The sequence below is a fragment of the Talaromyces rugulosus genome, chromosome V, assembly GCF_013368755.1.
Source record: "Talaromyces rugulosus chromosome V, complete sequence".
Taxonomy (NCBI): domain Eukaryota; kingdom Fungi; phylum Ascomycota; class Eurotiomycetes; order Eurotiales; family Trichocomaceae; genus Talaromyces; species Talaromyces rugulosus.
In genome coordinates, this window is record NC_049565.1 from 3788044 (window position 1) to 3814931 (window position 26888).

The following is a 26888-nucleotide window of genomic DNA, read 5'->3' on the forward strand; positions in this document are numbered from 1 at the left end:
ACACTCGAACACGCAATACTAAACTGTATACAGCAAAAGCCCTCTACATCATTCTTCTTGTTTTACTAAGAAAGGGAGAGAGAAAAAAAAACAAAAAAAACATGTACTATCCAATCTATGTGTCCATAACCAGACAAGGTTTTTGTTTATGCGGCTTTCACTTTTCCGTTGGCGTTGACGGATTCAACGGACTCGACACGTCGATCGTAGACGCGGCGTTCGACGAATTTGAGGATTTCGTCGATTACACTTTAAAAAAAAAAAAAGGTCAGTTATATGCAAATAAAAGTCAAAGAAAGTGGGGGAAAAGAGCGGGAGCTTACATCACTGGAGAGCTGATAATCAAAACAGCCTTCCATTCATCCCAGTCCAAGGGCATGATTGCAAACAGACCTTGCAAGAAAGGAACGTAAAGGATGGCAAAGTGTAGAGACATGGACAGGATGATGGCGTAGATCAGCATCATGTTTTTCCACAGTGGGAAAGTGAGGAGTGACTCGCTCGACGAGAGCGCGTTCATGGCGTTGAGCATCTCGATGACCACCAGGATGGATAGAGATACGGTCGAGGCTGACTTGGACATGTCGTTGCCGAACATGGAGCAGCCGATCTCGGAGAATTCGGTGGAGCATTTGTGGAAGTGAGACTATACACATGTTAGTATTATATATATCATATATATATAGGATGGGTAACGCACCAATTGCCAGTAGGAAATTTGGGGGCCGGATGGGTTGTACATGAACCACCACACGTATCCAAACACAGTCGCAGCACCCACGTAGATGCCAACAACCATGTACCGGAAGAACAGCCACCCTCCGACGAGAGCTTCGTTCCGTCCGCGAGGAGGTCGCTTCATCACATCGTTATCGGCTGGGTTGAAAGAGAGAGCAGTAGCAGGCAGACCATCGGTGACCAAGTTCACCCACAGCAGCTGAACCGGGACCAAAGCCTCGGGCAGGCCCAACGCCGCAGTCAAGAAGATGGACACAACCTCTCCAATGTTGGAGGAAATCAAATACCGGATAAACTGCTGCGTGTTGCTGTAGATAGATCGGCCCTCGCTGACGGCAACCTCGATGGTGGCAAAGTTGTCATCGGCAAGTACCATGTCAGCGGCGAGTTTGGCGACATCAGTGCCAGTTCCCATGGCCACACCAATGTCGGCTTTCTTCAGAGCAGGGGCATCATTGACACCGTCACCAGTCATGGCAACAACGTGGCCGAGAGATTGAAGGAGGTCAACCAATTTCGACTTGTGGGAGGGTTCAGTTCGGGAGAAAAGAGACGCGGTTTTGATAGCATCGATTTGTTCGCTCTCGCTGAGGTTATCAAACTCTCTTCCAGTAAAACTCTTGCCTTGAAGGTTTTCATTCGGGCCAAAGACGCCGATTTGACGGCAAATGGACTCGGCGGTGTTTCGGTTATCACCGGTGATAACGATAATGCGGATACCGGCTTCGCGGCAGTTCTTGACAGAGCCGATAACTTCAGGACGAGGAGGATCAAGCATGCCGACAAGGCCAATCAGAGTCATGTTGCGTTCCAGTTGAGTGTATTCTTCAGGAGTCTTTGCAGTGCGCAAGAGCGGGTTAGTCGAGATATCACTGACGCTGGCAAGTGCAATGACACGAAGGCCCCGGTTACCACATTCAGTCACCTTCTGCAAAACCAGATTGATCTGGCTCTGGGTCAGGGGCACACGAGAGCCATTATCACCAAGAACAGTATGCGAGCAGCGCTCGAGGATCGATTCCGGAGCACCCTTAACCAGAAGCTTCTGCTCCTTGCCTTCACCAGCCAGTACAGACATGCTTTTGCGGTCTCGAGAGAATTCATAGGTAGCCTTCACTGGCAACTTGGACTCGTAGTGTTTACTGGTGGCATGCATTCTACTAGAGGGACCAAGTGCTCGCAGATTCTTATTGAAAACAGCATCGTCGGTACCGATCTTCTCGACAAGTACGCGTAGAGCACCTTCGGTGGGTTCGCCAATGCAGGAATAACCAGTCTTTGGGTCGTATGCCAAGGTAGCCTCGTTGTTAAGTGCGAGTACTTCCGACATTTGGCGAATCGTGGAAGAAGAAGCCGCCAAATCGATCAATTCTTTGCCATTCTTTGTCAATGAGCCCTGCGGGGCAAAAGTGGTACCTTCGACGTCGATCTCCTCAAGATCTTTTCCAGAGCTGTTCAGATAGACAATTGTCTCCACACTCATCTGGTTAGTAGTCAAGGTTCCGGTCTTGTCTGAACAGATTACACTGCAGCTTCCCAGTGTCTCAACCGAGGGCAGCGACCTAACGACGGCGTTCTTTGCAGCCATTTTGCGAGTTCCCAAAGCCAAACAAGTAGTAATGACGACGGCGAGACCTTCGGGAATGGCGGCAACACCGAGAGAGACGGCAATCTTCAGGTAATAGATGGCACCCTTGACCCAACCTCCGTGGGATGGGTCGTTGAAGTGTTCGATGTTGATCAACCAGACGACGATACAGATAACGGTAATGACCTTGGCGAGAACATCGCCAAAGTCATTCAATTTCTGCTTCAAAGGCGTGGGCTCCGAAATTTGAGAAGTAATGCTTTCATGGATGCCTCCGATGGCGGTGGAAGCGCCGGTGAGAACGACAATGGCAGTTGCATGGCCGGCGACGACGGTGGTGCCGGAGAAAATCATGTTGGTCTGGTCTTGTTTGACGGCTTGGGTATCCTTGACGACGGTAGTATCCTTGGAAACACTTTCACTCTCGCCAGTCAAGATAGCCTGGTCGATACGGAAGCTGTTGCTCTGAACGGAGAGCACCCGGCAATCGGCGGGGATGCGGTCCCCCACTGCGATGTTGATAACATCTCCGGGGACCAACTCCTCGGCCTTGATTTTTTGCAGTGTCCCATTGCGCACGACCTTGGCCTCGTTGGCCGAGTATTCCTGGAGAGCAGCAATTGCTTTTTCAGCACTGCTTTCTTGCGACACGCCGACGATGGCATTCAGGATCAGGATGGTAAGAATCTAGCGGAACAAGCATTAGTAAGATTTTTTATTTATTTATTTTTTTCAAGCGGATTAAAAATCCACTTACAACAGCCGGATCAACAAAGGCAGTCCAGTCGTCTCCTTCTTCAAAAAGAGCGAGCACGAAGGAAATCGCGGCGGAAACAAGGAGGATCAGGACGAGCTGGTCCTTGAACTGTTCCAAAACCAGTTTCCAGAGAGGGGTGGCTTCGTCTTCGGCGATAGCTGTTCGTATCATACAGGATCAGCATTGAACAAGTAACGCATCTAGACTTGAAATGCAAAGGCAACGACTCACCATTTGGACCATACTTTTCCCGTGACCGTAGGACTTGTTCTTTGGACAAGCCAGCTTCGGCCGCCACGCCGAACTCCTTTAAGACATCCGCAGGCGAGCGAGTATATGAGTGCTCCATTGGGGGCAGCAAGAATCCACGGTCGATATCAGACAGGCTGATCACGACGACGAAAGGGTGGACAAAAGAGGGACGGACAAGGGAAGAGAAAAGAAAAGCAGAAGAGGACAGCAAGAAGAGGGCGGCTATTCGCGCCGGTAGGGCGGAAGTCGGCCGCCGTGCAGGGCCAAGCGGCACTCGGACGGACCTATTATATTTGGTTCGTTCTGGCCACATAAAAATACATGTGCTTTGCTGGTTGGGAGATTAGGCTGTATTATCTGTGTTTGTTTTAATATCAAGCTATTGTTTATTATTATAATATGACATGAAAATCCAAACTGTCTACCAGAGGGGCGGAAAACACAACTTCTCTACTGCTATCAAGTATCAGCAAACTTTAGAAGTCAGTAAACAATGTAAACAGTATAAACAGTATAAAAAATAAACAGTAAATAAGAATGACTTTTTTCATAATCTGGTCCGGCAACGTGTTCTCTTCAGCCTGATTGGAGATGTTATTAATAGGGTTCTAGACCCGGTCAGGTGATGCCCAGTCAGGTGACCGTTCGAAGTCTCTGGTTTTCTCTGGCTTTCCAGCTCCACTATTGTTGTTGTTGTTATTATTATTATTATTATTATTATTATATTTACTATTTTATATCTGTGTTGTTGACGCTGTCTTGTGGTGGCTGATGATGCATCAGGTCAGCCTCGTCACGTGCATAACATGTCCCTCTTACACTACATCACTATCAGACTCTTGTTATTGACCTATCCACAAACAAGAAACCATTTATTCTATCTCATACTAATACTAATACTAATAACAACAATAATGTAAGAGTCATCAACTCAGCCTCGACTTCCCCTCACTTGTCACGTGACACCTGCCAGCGCCAAGGCAGACAAGCCCAAAAGGCGCAATTCCATGGTGATAATAATACAAAAAGTGTAAAATCGAATAGAACTAATAGCAGGAAATAGAATAATAAAAATAGTCATCCGGTCATATGCTGGACTGGGCGACGCTAGGCCCAAAGAGCGGCTGCGCTGTTATCGGGCGGGCTGGTTCGTTCATCAGGCAAAGACTGCCTCGTGGGTTTTCTCCATCCGACTTTTTTCCTCTCTCTGACTACTTTTCCCCCCCAAGCTTCTTCTCTTTTCCAATCTCATCCTCACAACCTGTGCCCTCGATCTCGGCGACTTCCCATCCCGCTACCAAACACATCCCAACCATGACTTCTGAGGTATGTACACTCATCGCGCAACCCCTCCTTGTACCGCCAGCCAGCGCCATGCTGGGCTGGCTGCGTGTCTACCCCACGCCCTTCAAATATCTGTGAGGTCATCTAGGCTGACTCGATCCATCACTATCAGCGTGAAAGGTATTAATCCCTGCGTGTTCCGCCTGCACGGCCGTTGCAGGCTTGCAGCCCACCGTCGCGATGCTAACACCCGCAAAAGCAAGACTTTTCTCGCCAGGCTCTGCGAGCAGGCTGAGCGCTATGACGGTAAGCCACTGAAAGGCTAACGATGCCCGATCTCGTTCACTGACTGGTGTTTTTTTGCGTTTGTGAAGAAATGGTCACATACATGAAGGTGCGTCTTGCTCAATACCAAAACAAACGATCCCCCCCCACAAACTCTAACATATCTATATAGGAGGTTGCCAACGTATGTTCCTGATATCATTTATCTCTTCTTCGCGCAGTCATTTAACAACTCGGTAGCTGAGCGGTGAACTCACTGTCGACGAGCGCAATCTCCTCTCCGTCGCCTACAAGAACGTGGTTGGCACCCGCCGTGCCTCGTGGCGCATTATTTCGTCCATCGAGCAGAAGGAGGAATCCAAGGGCTCCGAGCAGCACGTCACCATCATCCGCGACTACCGCCAAAAGATTGAGACCGAGCTGGAGAAGGTCTGCCAGGATGTCCTCGATGTCCTCGACGAGTCTCTCATCCCCAAGGCCGAGTCTGGCGAGTCCAAGGTCTTTTACCACAAGATGTACACAGCCCACTGCTCTTATCTCAACGTCAGAACTTAACTTTTGTCTGCAGGAAGGGTGACTACCACCGTTATCTCGCTGAATTTGCTTCTGGCAACAAGCGCAAGGTTGCAGCTACTGCCGCTCACGAAGCTTACAAGGTAATCCACCTATTCCCCTCTTTCCATGAACTACTCCTAATTTGTTGCTCTTTAGAACGCCACCGATGTTGCACAGACCGAGCTCACGCCTACCCACCCCATCCGCCTTGGCCTTGCGCTGAACTTCTCCGTCTTCTACTATGAGATCTTGAACTCACCAGACCGTGCCTGCCACCTCGCCAAACAGGCATTCGATGACGCCATTGCCGAGCTCGACTCGCTTTCGGAGGAGTCCTACCGCGACAGCACCCTCATCATGCAGCTGCTGCGTGACAACCTTACTCTCTGGACCTCCTCCGACGGTGGTGAGCCCGAGAACGCCGAGGCCAAGGAGGACAAGCCAACTGAGGGTGAGCCTGCCGCTGAGCCCAAGGAGGAAGAAGCCCCCGCTGAGGCTCCCGCACCCGCCTCCGAGTCATAAGCTTCACATTTCAATCGGCGTCGACTTGGCTTTCGGCCAGCCTTTGCGATATTGACATGGTGATTGCTTCGGCGAATTCATAATGCAGCCATTTCTTTTTTGACTTTTCTGTCATCCTTGATTCTATGATTGTTTATCAGCTATATTGTATTCCTGTGGTTAACTTGTGTAGTTGGATGCGGAGTTTGATCTTTTTTATTTTGCTTGTTCCTTTTGCTATTTTTGGAGATTCCTAAGCTGGTGTGCTGGATATTGGTCTGCAAGTCTCCTTTATTTTTCAATACTTTTCCAATACTCACTTACATCAATCAATGTCTGTGACTCGGAAAGATTTGAAAGAGAGAAAAAGAAAAGGAAGATCCAGCTTGCTTTTATTCCAGTTTTCTATCATCACGAATATGCCCCCCCCCATCCCCCTTACCCCTTGACGCTTTTATTTTCAATAATAAAGCCAACCAATCTTTACTCCCCCTCCCCCCAACCCCCTTATGTGCCAAGATTTTTGTCTATGTTTTGTCCTTGTTTTTCGTACAAGACAGACAGACAGTACTTGTGCCATTGAAATTTGTTCTCTGTTTTTTTGTTTCTCTTATATCTTATCTCGGTGAGAAGCCAGACCTTTTTGCCGTCAGAGCAGGGGTTTAACAAGCTATACCAAACGAAAAATCCAAAACCGAAACCTACTTTTCCAAATCTCGCTCTCACACGCAACATATACTCTTTAGTGTTTCAAGTTTTCTAAAAGAGGGTTTTAAAAAAACCCTAATTTAATACTCTTTTTAACCTATGCAGGTGGATGTCTGGACACTGGATTTGTTTTTTAAGACGGAGAAATGAAAGCCGAACTTGTCTTGCTCGCTATTATATTAGGATAGGTGTATTCTTAGGGGGGTACGTATTAACTTCTTGCTATTACTAGATATCTGCCAAAGTATATGTAATTCTGCTTGCAATTTATCAAACCATTACATGTAGAGACTCGCTGTATTATCACATTTCCCTATATATAAACTCCTCAAGCCTGCTCCCTGTACGCTTTCTCGATACTTGACCTTGAGTAGAAAAGTTAAGAACGGTACATACTAGGAGGCATTTTTCCTCACGAGGCTACAAAACGATTATGGTAACGTTTGGGTTCTTTGGAGGTGGGTAGACCACAATTCCGATCTGTTTCCGACTCTTACATATACGACTCCAACCAAAAAAACCCGCTACAGTGCACATGTGCATGTAAGGGATTCCCTTTTTTTGGGAAAACGATAAAAATATAGTCTCGATTTATATATTTAGCAGACATGTCAGGTTGTGTGAGCGCCAAGAATCTAAGAATAATAGTTTTTGAAAGCGTCTAGTAATGAATCCATATGGCCGCTTCAACATGTATAATACCGCACTTCTCTATATCGTATACAAAGCAAGGCAGATGATTTATCAAGCAAGAATAAGAAACATTCAAGTTGAAACATTGCGAGAAAGTTACACCAATATCTCAAGATAATAATAGAGATGGAAAAGGTAGAAGAAGCATTGCTGCTACATGCTAATTGCAAAAGACCCAAATATAAAACAGACTAACAGGACACCAGAAATCACCTATGCATATAAATCCCAAAAAAAAAAGGCAAAAACAAACAAAGGGAACGTCCATTTTTTGAGAAAGTCAACAAACTACATGAAATCCTCATCTCCAAAGTCCTCTTCCTCATAGGTGTTGGTATCAACCTTGGTAAAGTCTCGTTGTGTGTTCAATGTAGTCTTGCTCTTTGCAGCCTTGCTCTTCTTGCCTCCTTTATCAGCTGCGCGTTCCTCGCGCATTTTCTCGTTGCTCAGTGCTGTCAGCGAGCTAGCGACCTTTTTGATCTGGTCGCTGGGGAGTTCCTTCACAAGCTGTTTGCAAAACTCGGGTGCCCACAGTGCGTACTGTGCCTTTTTCGAGTTGGCCGTCAGCAACGGGATCAGGATGCTGGTCAAGTTTGCGAACTGGTCCTTTGTCGTAGGCTGGAACAAAGGCAGCGCCGAGAGGTCAATAGACTTGGTCGGATCGGACGCGTCTCCGATAACGACTGCTTTAGCCTTGCCCCTGTTTTTGCTGCGGTTCAGGTCAATGTCGCCAATGAGGTCCTGGGCGTGCTTCAGGTCAGCGTCCTGTTCCGTTTGCCGTAGTCGCGCGCGTCGTTCCGCCTCGTCTTCGTCCTCGCTGCTATCCGAGTCGTCTTCCGCGCGCCGTCTCCGCTCTACCTGGTGTTCTTCTATGCGCTTGACCTTGCTCTTCTTCTTTGCAGCAGCTTCTGCATCAGCCTTGGCTTTGGCGGCGGCGGCGGCTTTGGCCTTTTCGCGCTCGACTTCCGAGTCTTCTGCTGCATCCCACGAATCAAGGACCTAAAGAAAAAAAAGAAAGCGTTGCCGGTTAGTGACGTTTTGTATCTTAGCGAGCGTCAAGGTTTTGGCGCTCGCCGTCATTCTAGAGGTGTCTTACCTCCTCCTCTTCCTCGTCGTCAAATTTGCGACGAGCTGCGACTAGCGGAGGGGATGAAGGAGGGGTGCTGTCCTCTTCGTCGTCTGTGCAGTTTTCACATTTTCACGTCAGAAAATATGTTCATGTAACGAAATAAAAATATATAGACAGAAAAAAGAGATCTACTCACCCCACTTAGGAGGTGCCATGGTGATCTTCAAGAATCAAAAAATAAATCCCTTGGGGCCGAGAGTCGGATTTTAATCGACAGAAATTTAGTGACGTCGCCGGAAAAGGAGGGGCAGAGTCGCAAGATCCCAGAAAGCCAGGACTTTGTGCCGAGCACGAAAATGAGGGGCAGGGAAGCGAACGAAATTCCTGGAGAGAGAGAGAAAACGAAGAAGAAGAGAAAAAGTCCAACCAGGAACAAATCGTTTTTTCCCACTCTCCCCGTGGGCTGAAGGGAGGGGCACGGATCACGTGAACCCCTTTGGGCTGCAAAAATGGTTCCAACATTTCCAACTGTGAATAGTAATAAATACTACCTTGATCAGCGAGATCGGTTTAGTCGGCATGTGATGGCCTACATAACTACTTTGTGGAGAAACTTGAGGTTATTTATACTGGTGAATCATAACATTAAACTGAATTTTGATATAGCGGCTAGATTCTATTGTCAAAATTCCCAGACGGTGAATTGCCGCTGATTATAGTTTCGTGGCTTGTTTTCATTTTGGTAAATTCGCTCTCAAGCATCGCATCGTATCGTTCCTCTCATTTGTAGTATATTAACAAGTCACTTACAGCTCAACAGAGGTGCGGAACTTCTCGCCGGCGTAGACAGCGTTGTCACCAAGCTCCTCTTCGATACGGAGGATCTGGTTGAGCTTGGCAAGGCGCTCAGAACGGGCAGGGGCACCGGTCTTGATCTGTCCAGAGCGGAGACCGACAACAATGTCGGCAATGGTGACATCCTCGGTCTCGCCGGAGCGGTGGGAGACCATGACGCCCCATCCGGCAGCGTAAGAGTCCTTGGCGGCCTGGATGGACTCGGTCAAGGTACCGATTTGGTTGACCTTGAGCAGAAGAGCATTGCAAGACTTGAGCTCAATGGCCTTCTTGATGCGGAGAGGGTTGGTGACAGTCAGATCATCACTATATTGCCATTAGTTTCCTATCGAAATACAGAAGCAATTAAAACTTACCCGACAATCTGGAAGTTAGAGGTCTTGAAGAAGTAGCTCCAGGCCTCCCAGTCATCCTCGGCGAAGGGGTCCTCGATGCTAACAATGGGGTACTTTTCGGCCAGGCTCTTGTACAGATCAGCGAGCTGCTCGTAGGTGAGCCACTTGGTGGGGTCGCTGTCAGGGTTCTTGAAGTCAAGGTCGTATTTCTTGGCCTCAGGCTTGTAGAACTCGCTGGAAGCAACGTCCATGGCGATCTTGATCTTGCCAGTGTAGCCGGCCTGCTCGATGGACTCTGTGATCAAGTCGAGAGCCTCCTCGGCGGTCTGGATGTCAGGGGCAACACCACCTTCGTCACCAACGTTACCAGCAGACTGGCCATACTTCTTCTTGGCCAAAGTCTTGAGCTTCTGGTAGACCTCGGCACCTTGGCGGAGACCCTCGGTGAAAGTGGGAGCGGTGCTGATAGCAATTAGCAAACATTCACTATTTATCTTTCTCCACAAGACCTGTACTTACTCGGGAACGATCATGAACTCCTGGAAAGCAAGACGTCCACCGGCGTGGGAACCACCGTTCAGGACGTTCTGGAAGGGGACGGGAAGAACGTAGGGCTTCTTGGTGCCAGCGAGGTCAGAGACGTGGGCGTACAGAGGAACGCCCTTCTCAGCGGCACCAGCCTTGGCCACAGCCAGACTGACACCGAGGATAGCATTGGCACCCAAGTTGGTCTTGTTGGTGGTTCCGTCAAGCTTGATGAGGAACTCATCAACCTTGCTCTGGTCCTTCACGTCAATGTTCTCCTTGATGATGGCGGGTCCAATAGTCTCGTTAACGTTCTTAACGGCTTTCAAGACACCTGATCGAATAACATACAGTCAGCAATGCCTTTTTGTTGAAACGAGCATTTAATTGATAATAATCACGTACCCTTGCCACCCCACTTCGTCTTGTCACCATCACGGAGCTCGCAAGCCTCGTGCTGACCTAGAGTATTGATTAGATATGCGTCTTCTTCTAGTCGAGTCACACGCAGGACGAACCAGTAGAGGCACCAGAGGGAACGATGGCGCGGTGCAGGCCAGTCTCGGTGACGACATCCACCTCAACGGTGGGGTTGCCGCGAGAGTCGTAGACCGAGCGAGCGTGGATCTTGGAGATAGGCATGCTGAATGTCTGTGAGGTTGAATGAACCAAAGATTAGAATGCAGTTGAGTTTGGAGGGGTGAGAAAGAAAGCAATCGAGGGATGCAGCAGAAATGGGCCAGAAAAAGGTGTTGTTGGCAAGCTACTAGCTTCACCGACAACCCAAATCGAGAGACGAGCAAAATTTCGCAACGTCACCCGGTGAACAGCGGCAATTGCTCAGCCAGGGCCAATATCTGACTCATAATGCCCAGTCTATTGACCTGTGAGGCTTTTGTTCCTCGCCATGGGGCAAGGAAATGGCGGGCTTGCTGTTTGTTTTGGCTCGATGCGTTGCTAGACAGTGCTTGGTGGGATGGTGGGGCAAACTCTCGCGCAGCAGATGCGCGTCTGAGAGAGGGCAGTAATGAGGAAAGATAGATAAAATACTTACTTGAAGATAGTAGTATGCGTGGTAGAGGGGTAAGGCTCTGTATATCCAGGCGTAGTCGGGTTTTTAGAGGGGATGGTGTGGTGAGTCGAGTTCTCGCTCAAAGCCAGTGCTTGTTGTGGAGGGGCATTACGTCGCTATATACATGCAGCAAGCTCGGAACACCACGACTCTTGCGCGCCCAAGGCACCGCACCTCGCCGAGGGTACAATTGCAGTGGGGCGACAATGATGAGCATTCGGAAAACATCTCAACACATGTCTGGCTGTTTCGCCGTATATTGAGCGCGTTCAGCGAATTCTTCCGCATTCGTCGTCGGAGAGATGCGGATCAGGGCAACGCGGTTGGTGCCTGGTTTGTCAGGCAGGAATATTATTTCGGCCTGGGGCAGCAACTCGAGATTGCAGTTTGCAGTGTTTGCAGCTGCCCGTCACATGGGCCGTGCGTGGTAGGAGGCACGTGACCCCGGCCAGCAATCGTCAGCGTGGTTAGCCTGCAGCGGGAGCTTCCTGGAAGCTCATCAACACCCAACATACAGCGCGCCCTTCTGTTTATCCTTGCTCGCTCCGACCTCGTCCTTTCCGAGTCCGAGTCGCATCTGCCAACACCTCGACAGTCTGTCTGACATTTCATCCGAAAGAGCCAGTGCTTGGTTCGCTCATTGCTATGGAGGGCGCCGTTGATCCCGCAAGGGACCAAGCCGTCGAAGATTACAAGAAGACGCTCTTGGATCTTCGAGAGTGGGAGGCCAAGCTCAAGACGCTGCGTATGGGCATCAAGGATGCTCAGAAAGAGTTTGATATAACCGAGGAGAACATCAAGGCTCTGCAAAGTGTCGGGCAGATCATCGGTGAAGTGCTCAAACAGCTGGATGAGGAGCGATGTGAGCACTCTATTCCATTTGGTTCTGACTGCTATTTGTTTGTCGATACTAATTCAAGCAGTCATCGTCAAAGCCTCGTCAGGTCCTCGATATGTCGTCGGCTGCCGGTCCAAAGTCGACAAGTCAAAGCTGAAACAAGGCACCCGTGTCGCTCTCGATATGACCACGCTTACTATAATGCGGATGCTGCCTCGCGAAGTTGATCCTTTGGTCTACAACATGTCCTTGGAAGACCCCGGTCAAGTCAGTTTTGGAGGTATCGGTGGTCTGAACGATCAGATTCGGGAGTTACGGGAGGTTATCGAGCTGCCTTTAAAGAACCCAGAGCTTTTCATGCGAGTGGGAATCAAGCCGCCAAAGGGAGTTTTACTATACGGTCCTCCTGGTACCGGAAAGACACTGCTTGCAAGAGCTGTTGCAAGCTCTCTGGAGACCAACTTTTTGAAGGGTATGTGCCTATATATATCGCGAGCTCTTCTATTGTCTCATCGTTACTAACCTTGTGTTACTAAGTTGTCTCGTCTGCCATCGTTGACAAATACATTGGTGAATCCGCCAGGTTAATTCGGGAGATGTTTGGATACGCAAAAGAACACGAACCTTGTATTATTTTTATGGACGAGATTGATGCCATCGGTGGTCGACGTTTCTCTGAAGGAACGTCAGCCGATCGTGAAATCCAACGAACGTTGATGGAGTTGCTGAACCAGCTTGACGGATTCGACTATCTCGGCAAAACAAAGATCATCATGGCGACCAACCGACCGGATACCCTCGACCCGGCTCTTCTCCGTGCTGGCCGATTGGACCGAAAGATCGAGATTCCTCTGCCCAATGAGGTTGGCCGCCTGGAGATTCTCAAAATCCACGCCAGCACCGTGGTCACAGACGGTGAAATTGATTTTGAGAGCATTGTCAAGATGAGCGATGGGCTCAACGGAGCTGATCTGCGTAATGTTGTGACTGAAGCGTACGTTCCCAGTCATTTTATATTGATTTCATAGACCCAGCTAACCCTTTTTTACAGTGGCTTTTGCACCATCAAAGACGAACGCGACGCCATCAGCCAAGACGACTTCAGCAAGGCAGTCCGCAAGGTCGCTGAATCAAAGAAACTCGAAGGCAAGCTGGAATACCAAAAACTGTAGCGGCTAGGAGCTTTCTCATCTAGCTTGGCTTCGAAGACTTCTGTAAATTACATAGATAGTAATTGCACCTTGGAACTTCGATCCAGGCTGGCTGTACGTATACTTTTAAATAAACTTTCGAGCGAGACACTCCATTATTATGCTTTGGATTTAAACAACTCTCAACAGAGGCTTATCTCTACGTATTCAAAAGAATGTAACCTGTAGTAGTATAGATGATGCACATTGTGGCGTTCGTCCAATCGCGTTTATCCGTAGTCGGCGGCTAATGTTTTAGTTCGCCATTGACGCTACGTCGCAGATTCCTTAATTATTTGTTTTTGGGATTTTAAGGCCAGCTTTGCATTTTCAACAATTTGCGAATTTGATATGAAGAATCCGCGCTGTCGTTCGGACTAGATTGTGGCATTCCGGTAATGTTTGCTAGTCCGTGTGGATGAAAGAGGCGAGTTGTGCTCCTGGGGGAGCTCCGTTGCGGCCACATAGCACTCTACTGACTCTGTCTGCTAGACTTTTCTTTCTTTTTCCAATCGCACCGTCTTTGAAGACTCGAAAAAAAAACATCTACCGGACCTAAGAATCGGAAACGTACGTTTACACTAAAAAAGGTCGTACTTTTTCTTCTCTCCCGAGGAGAAGAAGATTGACTAGCTGGGACGAAATGGCGGGCGGCGCCGCCTTTGGACATTCATCCCAAAACCTCCATTCCCAGCAAGGCCTCGACTGGCGAGCATCTTCGGCGCGCAGCAGTGGTAGTCTCGGCAGTTATGGCTTCTCTCAATCGCAGACCACGGCGAATGCGAATCACAACAATGGCGGCAGCATCAGCAAAATAAACAGCTTCTTCGGCGGCAAAGGGTCGAATCGCGATTTGCCGGTTTACAAGGACAAGCCATACTTTAAGCCGCGTCGTACAGGTTCAGATAAGATGAAGGCGAGGTTTATCTATGTCATGTTTGCTCTCTTTGTTACGACCATGTTGTATGTGTTTTGGGGCGGTTGGGGATCGGTGGCGGATATCGGTCCTAGTAGCAATGTCGGCGAGGAGTTGTGGAAATGGGTGCAGACTTTGGATGAGGAAGAGACAAGCACGTCGAAATACGTGGATTGGGAGGAACGGCGAGAGCGAGTGAAAGACGCTTTCACTATTAGCTGGGACTCTTACGAGACTTACGGCTGGGGTAAGCCAGATATACTTAACATTCTGGTCAGTGTGCTAAGGTCAACTTACAGGCTATGATGAGTACCACCCCGTCTCCAAAAAGGGTAGAAACATGGTTGAAGGCGGCATGGGCTGGATCATTGTCGACGCTCTCGACACCATGATCCTGATGAACCTGACCTCGCGTGTGCAACATGCCCGGAATTGGATTCACAATTCACTACGATACGACCAGGACCACGACGTAAACACGTTTGAAACGACGATACGCATGCTTGGCGGGCTTTTGTCCGCCCACTATCTCTCGACCAACTACCCAACCCTGGCGCCCATCACGGACGACGACGTTGGCGCTCCGGGGGAAGACCTCTATATCGAAAAGGCCACTGATCTGGCAGATAGATTGTTGGGTGCTTTTGATTCCAAATCCGGCATTCCTTATGCCAGTATCAACCTCAATACCTCTGTCGGGATTCCATCACACGCTGATGGCGGCGCCTCGTCGACGGCAGAGGCAACCACTGTGCAGCTGGAATTCAAATACCTGGCCAAGCTGACTGGCGAGGCAGAGTACTGGCAAATCGTGGAGAATGTTATGAAAGTCGTGGATGACCAGCAGCAAGAGGATGGCCTGCTCCCGATTTTCCTGTATGCAGACAGCGGCGAGTTTCGCGGGGACAACATCCGCCTGGGAAGCCGGGGTGACTCGTACTATGGTAAGTGATTGTGAAACTCTTGTTGTTGTATCATGAGCTGATTTAGTTATAGAATACCTTATCAAACAATACCTCCAAACGTCCAAGGGAGAACCAATCTACAAGGAAATGTGGGACGAAACCATCGAGGGAATCAGCAAACATCTAATCACATACACCAAGAACGGAGACATGTCACTTATTGCCGAAAGACCCGACGGCCTCCACCGGCCTCTACTAGCCAAGATGGACCATCTGGTATGCTTCATGCCCGGCACAATCGCCCTGGGGGCCACCGAAGGCCAGCCCTTGTCCGTGGCCAAGCAATCCTCAACTTGGAGCCGACGACAAGACGAAGAAATCCTGCTTGCCAAAGAACTCGCCAAGACATGCTGGGCAACATACCTGGCCACGGCGACGGGGCTAGCCCCCGAAATCACCTATTTCCGCACCGAAAACCCGCCCAAGATGCTCTCCGACGTATACCCCGACTCAACTCTCCTCGGCGGCGGAAGCTCCTCCTCCTCTCCTTCCTCAGGTCAAGACCTCAAACTCATTTCCGCACCGCTCGAAGACACCGAGATATGGGAACAAGATATTGACATCCACCCTCAAGACACGCACAACCTGCAGCGGCCCGAGACAATCGAGTCCCTCTTGTACATGTACCGCATCACCGGCGACGAGCAGTACCGCGAATGGGGCTGGGACATGTTCAAGGCCTTTGTCAAGCACACCGCCGTCATCCAGCCTGTCGTCGACCACCCCGACCCTTCTTCTTCTGCTGCTGCTTCCAGCAAAATCGTAGGTTTCACCTCTCTATCCAACGGCAACTTCAACCCGCCCGTTCAACGAGACAATATGGAGAGTTTCTGGATGGCCGAGACGCTCAAGTACTTTTACCTGTTGTTCTCTGAACCTGATTTTATTCCGTTGCAGGATGTGGTGCTGAATACCGAGGCGCATATCTTCCCGCGGTTTAAGATGGGAGGAGATTTGAAGACGGGGTGGACGAGGAAGCCACGAGTTGTTTAGTTTGATTTTTGTCAAGATTAAAACGGGTGTTAAGTGTCAAGGGTGTATATAATTGACTGATTATTGCGTTTCAAAGCATGAATATTGATTTTTTTTTTTTTTAAAAGTTCAGATCAATTGATAACGTATTGGTAGATGGTATATATACTGTTCATAATGATTTCTAATCATGAATTCCTCTCCACAGCAGCATCAATCAACCTCTTATACCCCTCCACTGCAGCCTCCAGATCTCCCACCGTAATAGCCTCATCAGGTCCATGAGCAACAAAAATACTTCCCGGGCCATACAAATACCGATATACACGACCCTCGGGACTTCCAGCAGAACCCTTGTGGAAGTTGAGAAACCATGCGTCCGTCGCATAATTAACAGTCGTCACATTGAACCCGTCAACATCTGCATCAAAATCAATGGGCGCGTGGCCAGTCCCATTATTTGTCCATTTTATAGTAACAGCTTCATCACCATTGGTGGCGTCTACCACAGCCTGCGTGAGTATGCGTTTGGCCTCGTCGACGTTATCCGTAGCAAGACGCACGTTCACACTCGCTTCGGCGTGGACGGGCACCACGTTGCTCGCAACACCAGCCTCGATACGGCCGATATTGAGTGTCGATTTGCCAAACTTGTCGCTCGTGGGCAGGCCACCTTCGGCAACGGGCGTATCGCCCAGTTTGTCCAGCCTGACCAGCGCTGGAAGTATAGCTGAGACGGCACTGCGTCCTAACCATGGATAGCCCGAATGCGCGGCTTTACCCGTTGCAGAGATGGAGCAGGACAACGCGCCCTTGTGGCCGGATACAAGCGCGAGTTCGGTGGGTTCACCGAAGATGACAGTGTGGATCGTAGGCGGAGACGTGTTGAGTTCAGAATCAGAGAACCACTGCATACCGATTCCATTGACTTCCTCGCCTACCACGAACAACAAGCCCAAGGGAGCGTCGGGATGTGTTTGGAGGTATTCGAGCGCGGCGAATATTTGCGTGGCCACGCTTGCTTTGGCGTCGACTGAGCCGCGGCCGGCGATTCGTATCTCGTCGCGCCAGGTTGAGGAGGAGGAGGAGGAGCTTGAAGAAGAGGATTCAGGATGGTCCAGGCTGTACGGGATATACGGCGGCACGGTATCAATATGACTCGAAAGCAGAATCCGTGGCGTAGGACCCGACTCTGGGTACGCATATATATTAAACCGTTCTTTCTTTTCTTCATCTTCATTTATTGATGAAGAACCCACAATCTGTTTCTCGACAACAAAGCCGCGGGCCTGCAAGTACTGGATGATGAAATTGCCTACTTCGGCTTCATTGGTCGTGATGGATTCGATTTCGACAATGTCTCGATGGAACGAGAGGAGCGGGGATGTGTCGATGATGTGTTTTAGGTAGTGTTTATTTTGCTGTGACTGTCCATTGTCGTCGATTTGAATTGTTGACTGTTGCTGAGTTTCAAGCTGCTGGATTGGTTGTTGTGGTTGCTGCTGCTGCTGCGGGGAGAAAAACCATCCCAGCACGACGCTGGGAGCTCCAGTAAGCAGCAGTGCCTGAAAAAGCGTTGTAGTCTTCATTTTTTGTTTTTAATAAATATAGAATCGATATAGACTACGTCCACCTGCTGCAATTGTCGACTGACGTCTGATAGTGGCGGTCTGGAGCTGGGAGCTTGGACCTTGCACGAGCTAAAATGAAGTCATCGATCGCATCATTAACGACTTGGAGGTCACATGACTCACTGCATGATGTTGACCGACTTATCCAAGTCAGACAGACAGTAAACTACATACAGCCTACGGTAATTCATTGCACATTGGAATATATAAAACATTTGATTGATTCGTATGTTTCTACCAGCCGACTGACTCACAAAAAAGTCTGGGTCAACGACCCATGGATAAATCCGGTACCAGACCGACCGACAGTCAAAAACAAAGATTATAGATAGTATGGTCATCAAATTAAAACCCGCTAAAACAAAACAAAAATGATAATGTTCAAAAAAGAAAAGAAAAAAATTGTCGAATGATTTACTCTATCCTCATATGTTGTCTATACAAAGTCAGATATGCAACAATCGGCAATCAGTCTTTCCAAATCGGCCAGTTTGTACGGTTTCATCATGTACCCCTGGATACCGACTTGCGAAGCTCGGTTCAAAGCTTCGTCCGTCACGTCGGCACTGACTGCCAGAACCTTGGGCGAGATATCCGATGCTGACACAGATGATGGCGAAGAGGAGGAGGAAGAGGACGAAAAATGTTCGGTTTCTTCGTGGCTTTCCCAATACGAGGGTGGCCCGCTGTCTCCCACCGGGCTGCCCTGTTTACGATTGACAGGCGGACTAAGTCGATTGCAGTGTTCGTTGACCAGCTGGAAGATCTGAGATGTCGCCTCGTAGCCATCCATCACTGGCATCCAGAGATCCATCAAGACGACATCGATCGGCTTCGTTCTTTTCTTATCGTTGGTGTCGTCGTTGTTGCTGTCCGAGGAAGGCGGGCTATCAACGCCGCTGTCGCTTCCTTGCAATGACGGCGACGATTCCGGTGACGGTAAAGGATATGAAGAAAGGAGCTGTTTCTCCATGATATGAACAGCCTGCTGTCCGTCATACGCCTCGTATATGTCGCGATATCCCAGTTTCCGTAGCATATTCACCAAAATTTTCCGGTTGATTTGGTTGTCTTCTGCGACAAGGAATGTAAGAGGGTTTTCCTGTACAAGGGAAGGTCTTTTTAGCTTGCTCTGAGGTTTGCTGATCGCATTCGAAGGTGAGAGGGGAAGAATAGGGCGTAGAAAGGGTCGAGATGGAACAACATCATCCAACCTTGTTGGCACTGAATGGGGAATCGCGTTGCTCGCTGGATCAGCCATGCCAGCCGCTGGAAGAGCAATGCCAAGGTCGTCAGCTGGATCTATTGACCCGGATTCATCTACCAAAGGCGGGGCAGGAGAGTTGAAATTAGAAGGTTGGTCAGTGGGTAAAGGCGTGGGTAGAATTGGTGTAGAGATAGACTGAGGAGTGCTTGGCCGACTCAATGTTCCACTTGGACTAACAGGGATCCGGATTTCGAATTCTGACCCTCGTTCAGGGCCAGAAGTAGACGAATGAACACAAAGGAGGTCTCCTCCCATTTTCCTGGCGAGGCCTTTGGCGACCAGTAGTCCAAGTCCTAATCCGTCTCTTGTTCGCGTGGTCGAGTCGTCCTCTCGCGAAAATGGCTTGAACAGGTTAGGGAAAAACTCCTCTGGAATTCCAGTGCCGGTATCGCGAATGTTGAGGCGGATGTGCTGAGGAGCCTTGCTGCTTAACGTGGCTGACACACCAATCCCCCCACGTTCGGTGAATTTGACAGCATTCAGAAAGACACATGAGATCAGTTTGGCCAGATCCCGTTCGTCAACAAACAGGGTCTCGGGCACATTTGCGTCTACAGACCACTCAATATTCTTCACACATGTTTCGCCGTTTGGTGCTAGTGCATGGACATCGATGCGTTCACCCAACGACGTTTTCTCGCTTCTAGTCGATTCGGGCCGCTTGCCAATATGTAAAGATTCGTTGATGACTAGATGTAGAAGCTCGCGTATCTTTGTGTGACGGACGGCGGTAGATGGGACACCTTCGAGAAGCATTTGCGGAGCCATACGACGGGCAGCTAGCGACGGTCTTTGAGAAACGGCATTGACGACGACCTCTTCGATGCGGTGTTTTGTCGGAGAATAGACAATCTTGTCGCTTTCATGAATCGCGTTCTTGACCTCGCTACGCGGTGACAGGTCTCCGTGGGAAGCGTTCCGCCTGGCAGAGCGCTTGGGAGCGCGGCCATGCTTCGACCATTCAACGGAGAAGCTTCGACGGCGTTTGTAGGGGTTAGGGGGTAGTTTTGTTTCTGAATAGGGCATAGATTCGGCATGTAGAGGATCGCCCATGATGCTGGTATAAACCTCTTTGTGGGGAGTTTCCGGAACCTCCATGTTGAGATCGTAAGCGTGTACCACATTGTCTGCTGCTTCGACAGCACGCCGGGCACTGTCTTGAACCAGCTCGATGTTTCCCCTTAGGTCTTGCAGGAGGAGAGACGCCTTGCTCATGGTTCCCTCATCAATTGCCTCTTGGACGTTGGCATGCATGACATCGAGCATGCCGACCACACCTTGCATTGGGGTCCGTAGCTCGTGAGACAAGCTTGGGGCGAAAGGCTTCAAAGGGTGGGCGAATATAGGTGACGAGGGGGCGGTCGCTGGTTGTGGTTTTGGAAAAGTCGGGGTGGGTAGTGGAAGTTGGTTTTCTGTTTTGGGAGACGATACGTTGTCATCTAGGACACGCTGGGCCACCATGTCCTCGAGAGAATGCAAAAGCATCTCTATATATGACCAGGATAGTGACCTTTGCCTCAGGCCTTCATCCGACCACACCATCCCAAAGTGCCCGACATTCCGGTTTCCGGACCACAGTGGGGTTGCGATGTAGGCGTCGGCAGCGAAGGGGAAACAGTCAGACACGGCGCAGGACTGCAGATGACCGGGAATCAAAAACACTTTGCCGTGTTTCATCTGATCACAGGGGGTGTTGGTAGCAGAGTATGTGTGATCTCGGAGCCAGCCCTTCTTTCCGCGTCCGTCGTCGTAATAGCAAGCCATGGCCAGGTCCTGGCAGTCATCGCCCATCTCTTCTTCTTCTTCTTCTTCCTCCTCGTCGTCGTTTTCGCCTATGGGACATAAGCGCCGGACGACAAAGGCGCACTGGGCATGGCCGAACCCGGCCAGCTCCTCCAGAAACTTCTCCCATGTCAATGTTGTCCCAGTCGTCCGTAGTGTTCTTTTTAAAGCGACCAGCCGCTCGGCCGCGTCGTTTTCTTGGTTATCAAAGTGATTGCTGACCAGCGACGGAAAGGCCGTGTCACCGTGGTGAACAGCAAGGCCGGGCTTTTCACTCGCCAGGCACAGCGATTGCCTCCCGTGAGCCTGTTGTGTTGAAGCGGCCATCGTAGCTGGAAACTAGGCGCGGTGAGGCACCATTCGATTCGAGGGAAGCTCAGCGCGAGCAGTGTTGGGGCTGGCCAGCGCAATTAGCATACGGTGACAGAAATTTCGACATGGCTGAACAAGCACTATACTCACCAAGGCCGATTCAGAACCATCGAGCAACAAAGAGACCCAAACATGCCGCAATTCGGCGACTGGGGGAAAAAAAAATATGATGCTACGGTGTCGTTGCAGCGAGCAGACCAGCGACCGGAGAATCAGAAACCACACCCGCGACACCGGGTCGGCATCCCTGGGACTTGGTACGTGGTAGTCGTTCAGGGCGAGAGGGGCAGAAAGTACGTTAGAGTGGAAACAACCATGCAATCGAAGTGGACAGAGCAAGGCGGCGTATGGTGGAAGTTGGGACGAAGAACGGTGTTAGCGGAGAACACAGAAGCTAGAGCGAAAGAAAGCGCTTTCCCCTCCTTGTTCAGATTTCCATCTGTCTCTTGAGAGAGAGAGAGAGGCCCATGGGCCCAGACCGCCCGCCGCGATCATCTGAATGGGCCCGATGGAGCCCCGTGGGTCCGCCACCTCCATCACGGTTGTAGTACTACGACTAGTATTGGCAGCGTCGCCCCGATGAATTGAAGCATTTCTGCCTCGATATTAATGCTGCATTATGGAACAACGAGCAAGCAGCACAAGCTCTTTCGGCACACGCACACCCGCACAATCACCGCGCACGCGGGCCATGTCGAACGGCTCAGAGCGACTCGTCCCGCCAATCACAGGCCCTGCGCTAGTCCACAACGGGGCTGGTGGAGACGAGCCACGGTCTGGGCACGCCCGGCCGGTACCATTTTTACCGTTGGCATCCAATCAGCATGTGCGTAGCGTTACCGCCGCGTTTGTACATAACAGCGCTATACATCTGTGTAACTTTCATCATGTGTATGCTCCAGTATGCATGTATCTACTGACTACCGGTGTATGTTATCATTATAAATACGAGTGCCAAAAACATTCAGTTGCATAATCTCGGCTACATATGTGGATCGCCAGACCCTCTTTCTACTGCGTCATTATCAGTGCTGACTCAGGACCCTTCTCCGCTATAAGTCCATAATTAATATACCTCAGGGATTACAAGGACCAGTCGATCTATGGTGATTCGGCTCGATTCCGGTACGCTGCCCGGTATTATTAATTAAATCTTATATATTTATGTATGTTTTTTTTCTTACGATAGTTTGTTTTGTGTTCAATTTTTGTTCTGTCTGATATGTCTTATCTGTGGCCAACTGAGACTGGTCCACAATTCATACCATGCATCTATAGCCTCTACATATGTATCCACTAGTTGGGCCATGACATCAACTGATGCTTGTCAACTGATTGACAGAAATATTTATTATCTGCATGATTTTATGGAAGATATTTAAAAAGCAGCATCGTGTTGTATACATATGTATACCCCATTCCACGTGCCGAGGTCCACCGGGTAGCCCACCGCTATAGAAAGTGACGTATATTTCCGTTCAACCACAATCAATCATCAATATCAACCCAATATCCAAACAATTCAGACACTTTGTATATACAATGGGGACAACCGTAGGAACCGGCACCAGCACAATCAAACCCTTCAAAATATCCATCCCAGACGCCCAACTCTCATCTCTCCACCAAAAACTCGCCCTAGCCTCGTTCCCGGATGAGGTTGACCATGATGATTCTCAACAGTGGAGCATGGGCGCTCCCCTAGACGATATCAAACGCCTGACAAACCATTGGAAACACTCGTTTGACTGGCGCAAGGCCGAGCGCGAGCTGAACGAGACGCTGCCACAGTTTGTTGCTAGTGTGCCTGTGTCTGGGTTCGGAGAGCTTGACGTGCATTTTGTATATCAAAGGGGCGAGACAAGAAAAGGAAGAGTGGCGATTCCGCTGTTGTTTATTCATGGATGTAAGAAATTCTTCTTATCACATATTTATCAAGCAGCTAATGATCCCCAGGGCCCGGGAGCTTCGTCGAAGTCCAGAAAATCCTGCCTCTTTTGACACAGGTCAGTGAAGATGAAGACGATCTACCAGTCTTTGACGTAGTCGCGCCCTCACTGCCTAATTTTGGATTCTCCGAGGGTGCTTCCAAGGTATTGTCTCTGCTATACATATTAGTAATCCAGCTCATTCGTTTCCAGAAAGGATTCGGTCTCGCGCAATATGCAGAATCCATGAATGCCGTAATGGCCGCTCTAGGATACTCGGAATACGGTTGATCCTCCCTGAATACATAAAAAGGTAAAAGAGCTAACTATAACAGTTGTCCAAGGAGGCGACTGGGGCTCATTCATCGCCCGCGCCATGGCCACTTTCTATCCCACCCACGTCAAGGCCGTCCACCTCAACTTCATCCCCATGCCACCACCATACCCGTGGAAACATCCACTACTATTCCTCCAAACCTTGCTGACGCTTCCATTCTCTGCAACCGAACGCGCCAAAGTCAGCGTGTTGCGGGCCTATCTCGACGACGGCAGCGGATATTCAAAACAGCAAGACACTCGACCGCAAACACTGGGGTATGCTCTGCACGACAGTCCCGTGGGTCTGCTGGCCTGGGTGTATGAGAAATTACAAGCGTGGACCGACTCGTACGCATGGACGGACGATGAGGTTCTGCAGTGGGTGTCAATCTATCTCTTCTCGCGCGCGGGTCCTGCTGCCTCGTTGCGTATATACTACGAATCGACACATCCAGTCAGACCACAAGAAAACGACGGTAAAATGATCTCTCGCGATCAGACTGTATACGACCCGCTGCCGTCTAGTGTCAAGATTGCCGTTGCGAATTTTCCAAAGGAAATTTTACAGTCGCCATCAAGCTGGATTCAGGCTGCTGGCAATGTTGTGCGTGAAACGACGTTTGATAGGGGTGGTCACTTTGCTGCATGGGAAGTGCCGGCCTTGCTCGCGCACGATGTTAAAGCGTTCATGTCAAAGGCAGGGGAGGGTTATGGTATTGTTTCGGGGAAAGATGGTTATTAATTATGTTGTTTACATCAATGTCAACTATTCATGGGTGTAAGAAATTGCCTCTTACCTCTTATAATCTCCCTCTATAGGTTTATCTTGGAGCTATCCTGTCCATATCCAACATGCTCTTTGTATTTAACCGAGAGATACCATTCGGAACATTGAATACCATTCAGACATCATTTCCACATGTTCCAAAACCAATCCACAATCCCTCCATTACCTGGATCCGGCTTCGTCGACCACTTCCTCAACAACTGATTCATTTCCACAAACCCAGGCCGATGCGTTTCATTGTGATTGTTGTTCTTGTGTTTGTAGTTGGGGCGAAGGTTCTTCTTGTTTGGTGGTGGTTCTGTTCATGGCGCCCAGTTTTCCTTTGTACAGATAGGTAGTAAACTCCTTATATCTAATTTCTGTCTCGATCCCATCAAATGAAAAGGATCTGGGGTCATCTGGAACAGGACTGCTGAGCCATTTAAACGAGTAGTGGCTTAGACAATAATATAATCATAATAGACCAAACTGAAAATCAGCCCAGTCTCTGAACACGATAGTTGGATATACTCCGCCACATCTACCCGCAGAACATGTAACAAATCATGGCACCCAAAATTCTAACCAGATTATTCAAAAGGAAGCACAAAGAGAAAGAAAATGATTCGTACCTCCGGCCTAAATGTCGTTCGCCAAATCCAATTGGAATTTCAGATTCTACCTGCCAAGTCAACGGTGACCCTTTCAATGGATGGAAACTACCGATCCCACCACCAGGAGGACAACGCGCTCTCAAACTCGACACCCGACAACAATGCAGCAACCGTCAACAAGCAAGTCGCTTCTTCCAGCTCCTCCCAGTAGAAGTCAGGACACTGATATACATCGAGCTAATGGGTAATCGGTCCATACATATCGAGCATGCATGGATGTTGCCATCGCCATTTCGTCCGAAACCAAGGCGGGACGGGAAGCGATGGGAATGGTGGCATGGTGTTTGTCAGAGGAGTGGACGTTTTGTTGATGACCGGTGCTGGGACCGGAGGAATGAGAGGCATGCTTACAGGTTCGAGGGGTTAAAGAGTGCGCCAGCTGGGACGAAACTTGGGGGCGTGGAGTGGCTGAGGTGTTGTCAGATCGGGTGAGTCTTGAAGAAGTCTATTCGGCGGACGTAGGCATTTAACATGGCTTACTCTTCCAGATATGAAGAGGTCTTAACTGTCCTGTATGGGACTAATGTCTTCGTTCTACGGACACTCCGTTTATCATGTCTAGGCTTTTATCGCCCGTCTGCTCCTCTCTCATTATGTCTATGGATATCTCGTTTGATTGCTGGTACAAATTAGACAACAGACTAGAGGCTGCTACAGCTTGGGAAACGGTCTACCCGGCCTTGTTTGATCTGTTCGAGCACTGCTTCTGCAACGTGCACAGCTTGCGCTTGACGATGCATATGCGGGCCTGGGAGAAGGTGGGAGGAACTATAGATGATGGCAAGATCGACGAGATTCTTGCACCGTGGGAGAGACTTGCACAGAGTCGAGACTGGACTCGCTTAAAACTTTGTGTTCCGGTTGACTGGCTCGCTTGCTTAACAAGCAGGGCAGAGAAACAGAACAGGTGGGATTTGACCATGACTGACTGGTACGAGCACTGGTAGTCAATGTCTCTGGCACGATATTTACGACATTTACGACCAGCAATGCCTTGAGGTGTGTGTTTAAACTCCGGTAATACACCTATAAAATCACTGAATAATGGTAGTGTAGATTCATCGCAAACAACCCGTGAAGCGGTCATTGATCAAGACTGAAATTAATACATCATAACAGCCACCCCCCTCTAGTCTTGTCGTCCCTTGAGTAATCTCTTTGTAACCTTGTCCTTCTCTATGATATAGACATTGGCACCCCAGCCAGAAAGTGCGTCTCGGTCGACGGCGTTGAGAAGCGCCTGGGAAATCGTCTCGAACAGATCCTCGGGGCCCTAAATTCTATTAGAGCAATGCATTTGAAAAACAAAAAGGGAATGGAAAATACCAGATCAGGTTCCCAAAGACCTTCGCAAGTACCAAACAGCTGATCACTAGCCGTACCACTGACAATAAAGTCCTTGGCGAAATCAATACACCCAATGCTGTCAAACCCGCAGATGAACGGCTTCCCAGTCGTATGGTTAATGCCCGCAACCACCGGAGAGACAAAGTAAGGGCCGAACCGCCGCTCATACAGACTCGAACTGACGAGGTTGGCCAGAGTCTGCGGAGCGATGTGTCGCTCCTCGCGCAGGCGGTACATGTTGACTTTGTAACGGAAGAGATCGGAGACGGTTGTCACGTCAGTAGCGAGCCCAGTCAGGCCGAGATAGGTCGAGGGCGCATAGTTGAAGATCTTGGGGAAGTTGTTTGAAACCGTCAGCGCTTGCATGCCGAGTCGGAGATCGCAGGCGATTGCAACGCAGTCTTTTCCCACCATGGCGACGCACGCACCGCCATCTGTTTGTTTGCATTTGTTAGTACTATCACTGAGCTTTTTGGCCCATCCATCTCTGCAACGTAGCTGGGCTGAAGGAGGACGGTGGACATACTGATGTCGAAGGGAGAGCCCTGGGCACACTTGAGGTCAGCTAGCTGTTTTCAATCTCCCGGAACAAAGGGCCCGATTCCAGAAACTAACCATTGTAGCTATCTATTATTGGAAGATGAACGAGAAACAGAGAATCGAGATGGCGGCTGAAAGAGGCGACAAGAGCGGAGGGAGAGGTGT

The 26888-nt window shown here is 49.4% G+C and overlaps 9 protein-coding genes across 9 annotated transcripts; 4 read left to right on the forward strand and 5 right to left on the reverse strand.

The window, feature by feature from the left end:
• Positions 1-146: 146 nt before the first annotated feature.
• On the reverse strand, positions 147-3432 carry TRUGW13939_09814 (uncharacterized protein; the record flags this gene model as incomplete). Its single annotated transcript, XM_035492934.1, has 5 exons — positions 147-249; positions 324-646; positions 701-3013; positions 3084-3241; positions 3315-3432. The coding sequence occupies 5 exons, from the start codon at positions 3430-3432 to the stop codon at positions 147-149; spliced, it is 3015 nt and encodes a 1004-aa protein (XP_035348827.1).
• A 1217-nt stretch (positions 3433-4649) lies between these two features.
• TRUGW13939_09815 (uncharacterized protein) lies at positions 4650-5981 on the forward strand (the record flags this gene model as incomplete). The annotated part of the gene is made up of 7 exons (XM_035492935.1): positions 4650-4661; positions 4883-4925; positions 4994-5013; positions 5077-5088; positions 5145-5419; positions 5473-5560; positions 5616-5981. The coding sequence occupies 7 exons, from the start codon at positions 4650-4652 to the stop codon at positions 5979-5981; spliced, it is 816 nt and encodes a 271-aa protein (XP_035348828.1).
• A 1668-nt stretch (positions 5982-7649) lies between these two features.
• On the reverse strand, positions 7650-10787 carry TRUGW13939_09816 (uncharacterized protein; the record flags this gene model as incomplete). Its single annotated transcript, XM_035492936.1, has 7 exons — positions 7650-8360; positions 8458-8540; positions 8627-8651; positions 9647-10082; positions 10140-10479; positions 10551-10607; positions 10664-10787. 7 exons carry the CDS (start codon positions 10785-10787, stop codon positions 7650-7652), a joined length of 1776 nt encoding a protein of 591 aa, XP_035348829.1.
• Positions 10788-11862: 1075 nt separating this feature from the next.
• On the forward strand, positions 11863-13227 carry TRUGW13939_09817 (uncharacterized protein; the record flags this gene model as incomplete). The annotated part of the gene is made up of 4 exons (XM_035492937.1): positions 11863-12079; positions 12141-12527; positions 12593-13049; positions 13107-13227. The coding sequence occupies 4 exons, from the start codon at positions 11863-11865 to the stop codon at positions 13225-13227; spliced, it is 1182 nt and encodes a 393-aa protein (XP_035348830.1).
• Positions 13228-13888: 661 nt separating this feature from the next.
• TRUGW13939_09818 (uncharacterized protein) lies at positions 13889-16119 on the forward strand (the record flags this gene model as incomplete). Its single annotated transcript, XM_035492938.1, has 3 exons — positions 13889-14408; positions 14461-15105; positions 15158-16119. 3 exons carry the CDS (start codon positions 13889-13891, stop codon positions 16117-16119), a joined length of 2127 nt encoding a protein of 708 aa, XP_035348831.1.
• Positions 16120-16286: 167 nt separating this feature from the next.
• TRUGW13939_09819 (uncharacterized protein) lies at positions 16287-17687 on the reverse strand (the record flags this gene model as incomplete). The annotated part of the gene is made up of 1 exon (XM_035492939.1): positions 16287-17687. The coding sequence occupies one exon, from the start codon at positions 17685-17687 to the stop codon at positions 16287-16289; it is 1401 nt and encodes a 466-aa protein (XP_035348832.1).
• A 478-nt stretch (positions 17688-18165) lies between these two features.
• On the reverse strand, positions 18166-21105 carry TRUGW13939_09820 (uncharacterized protein; the record flags this gene model as incomplete). Its single annotated transcript, XM_035492940.1, has 1 exon — positions 18166-21105. One exon carries the CDS (start codon positions 21103-21105, stop codon positions 18166-18168), a length of 2940 nt encoding a protein of 979 aa, XP_035348833.1.
• A 1587-nt stretch (positions 21106-22692) lies between these two features.
• TRUGW13939_09821 (uncharacterized protein) lies at positions 22693-24138 on the forward strand (the record flags this gene model as incomplete). The annotated part of the gene is made up of 3 exons (XM_035492941.1): positions 22693-23056; positions 23107-23364; positions 23414-24138. 3 exons carry the CDS (start codon positions 22693-22695, stop codon positions 24136-24138), a joined length of 1347 nt encoding a protein of 448 aa, XP_035348834.1.
• A 1827-nt stretch (positions 24139-25965) lies between these two features.
• On the reverse strand, positions 25966-26597 carry TRUGW13939_09822 (uncharacterized protein; the record flags this gene model as incomplete). Its single annotated transcript, XM_035492942.1, has 2 exons — positions 25966-26109; positions 26163-26597. 2 exons carry the CDS (start codon positions 26595-26597, stop codon positions 25966-25968), a joined length of 579 nt encoding a protein of 192 aa, XP_035348835.1.
• Positions 26598-26888: the final 291 nt, after the last annotated feature.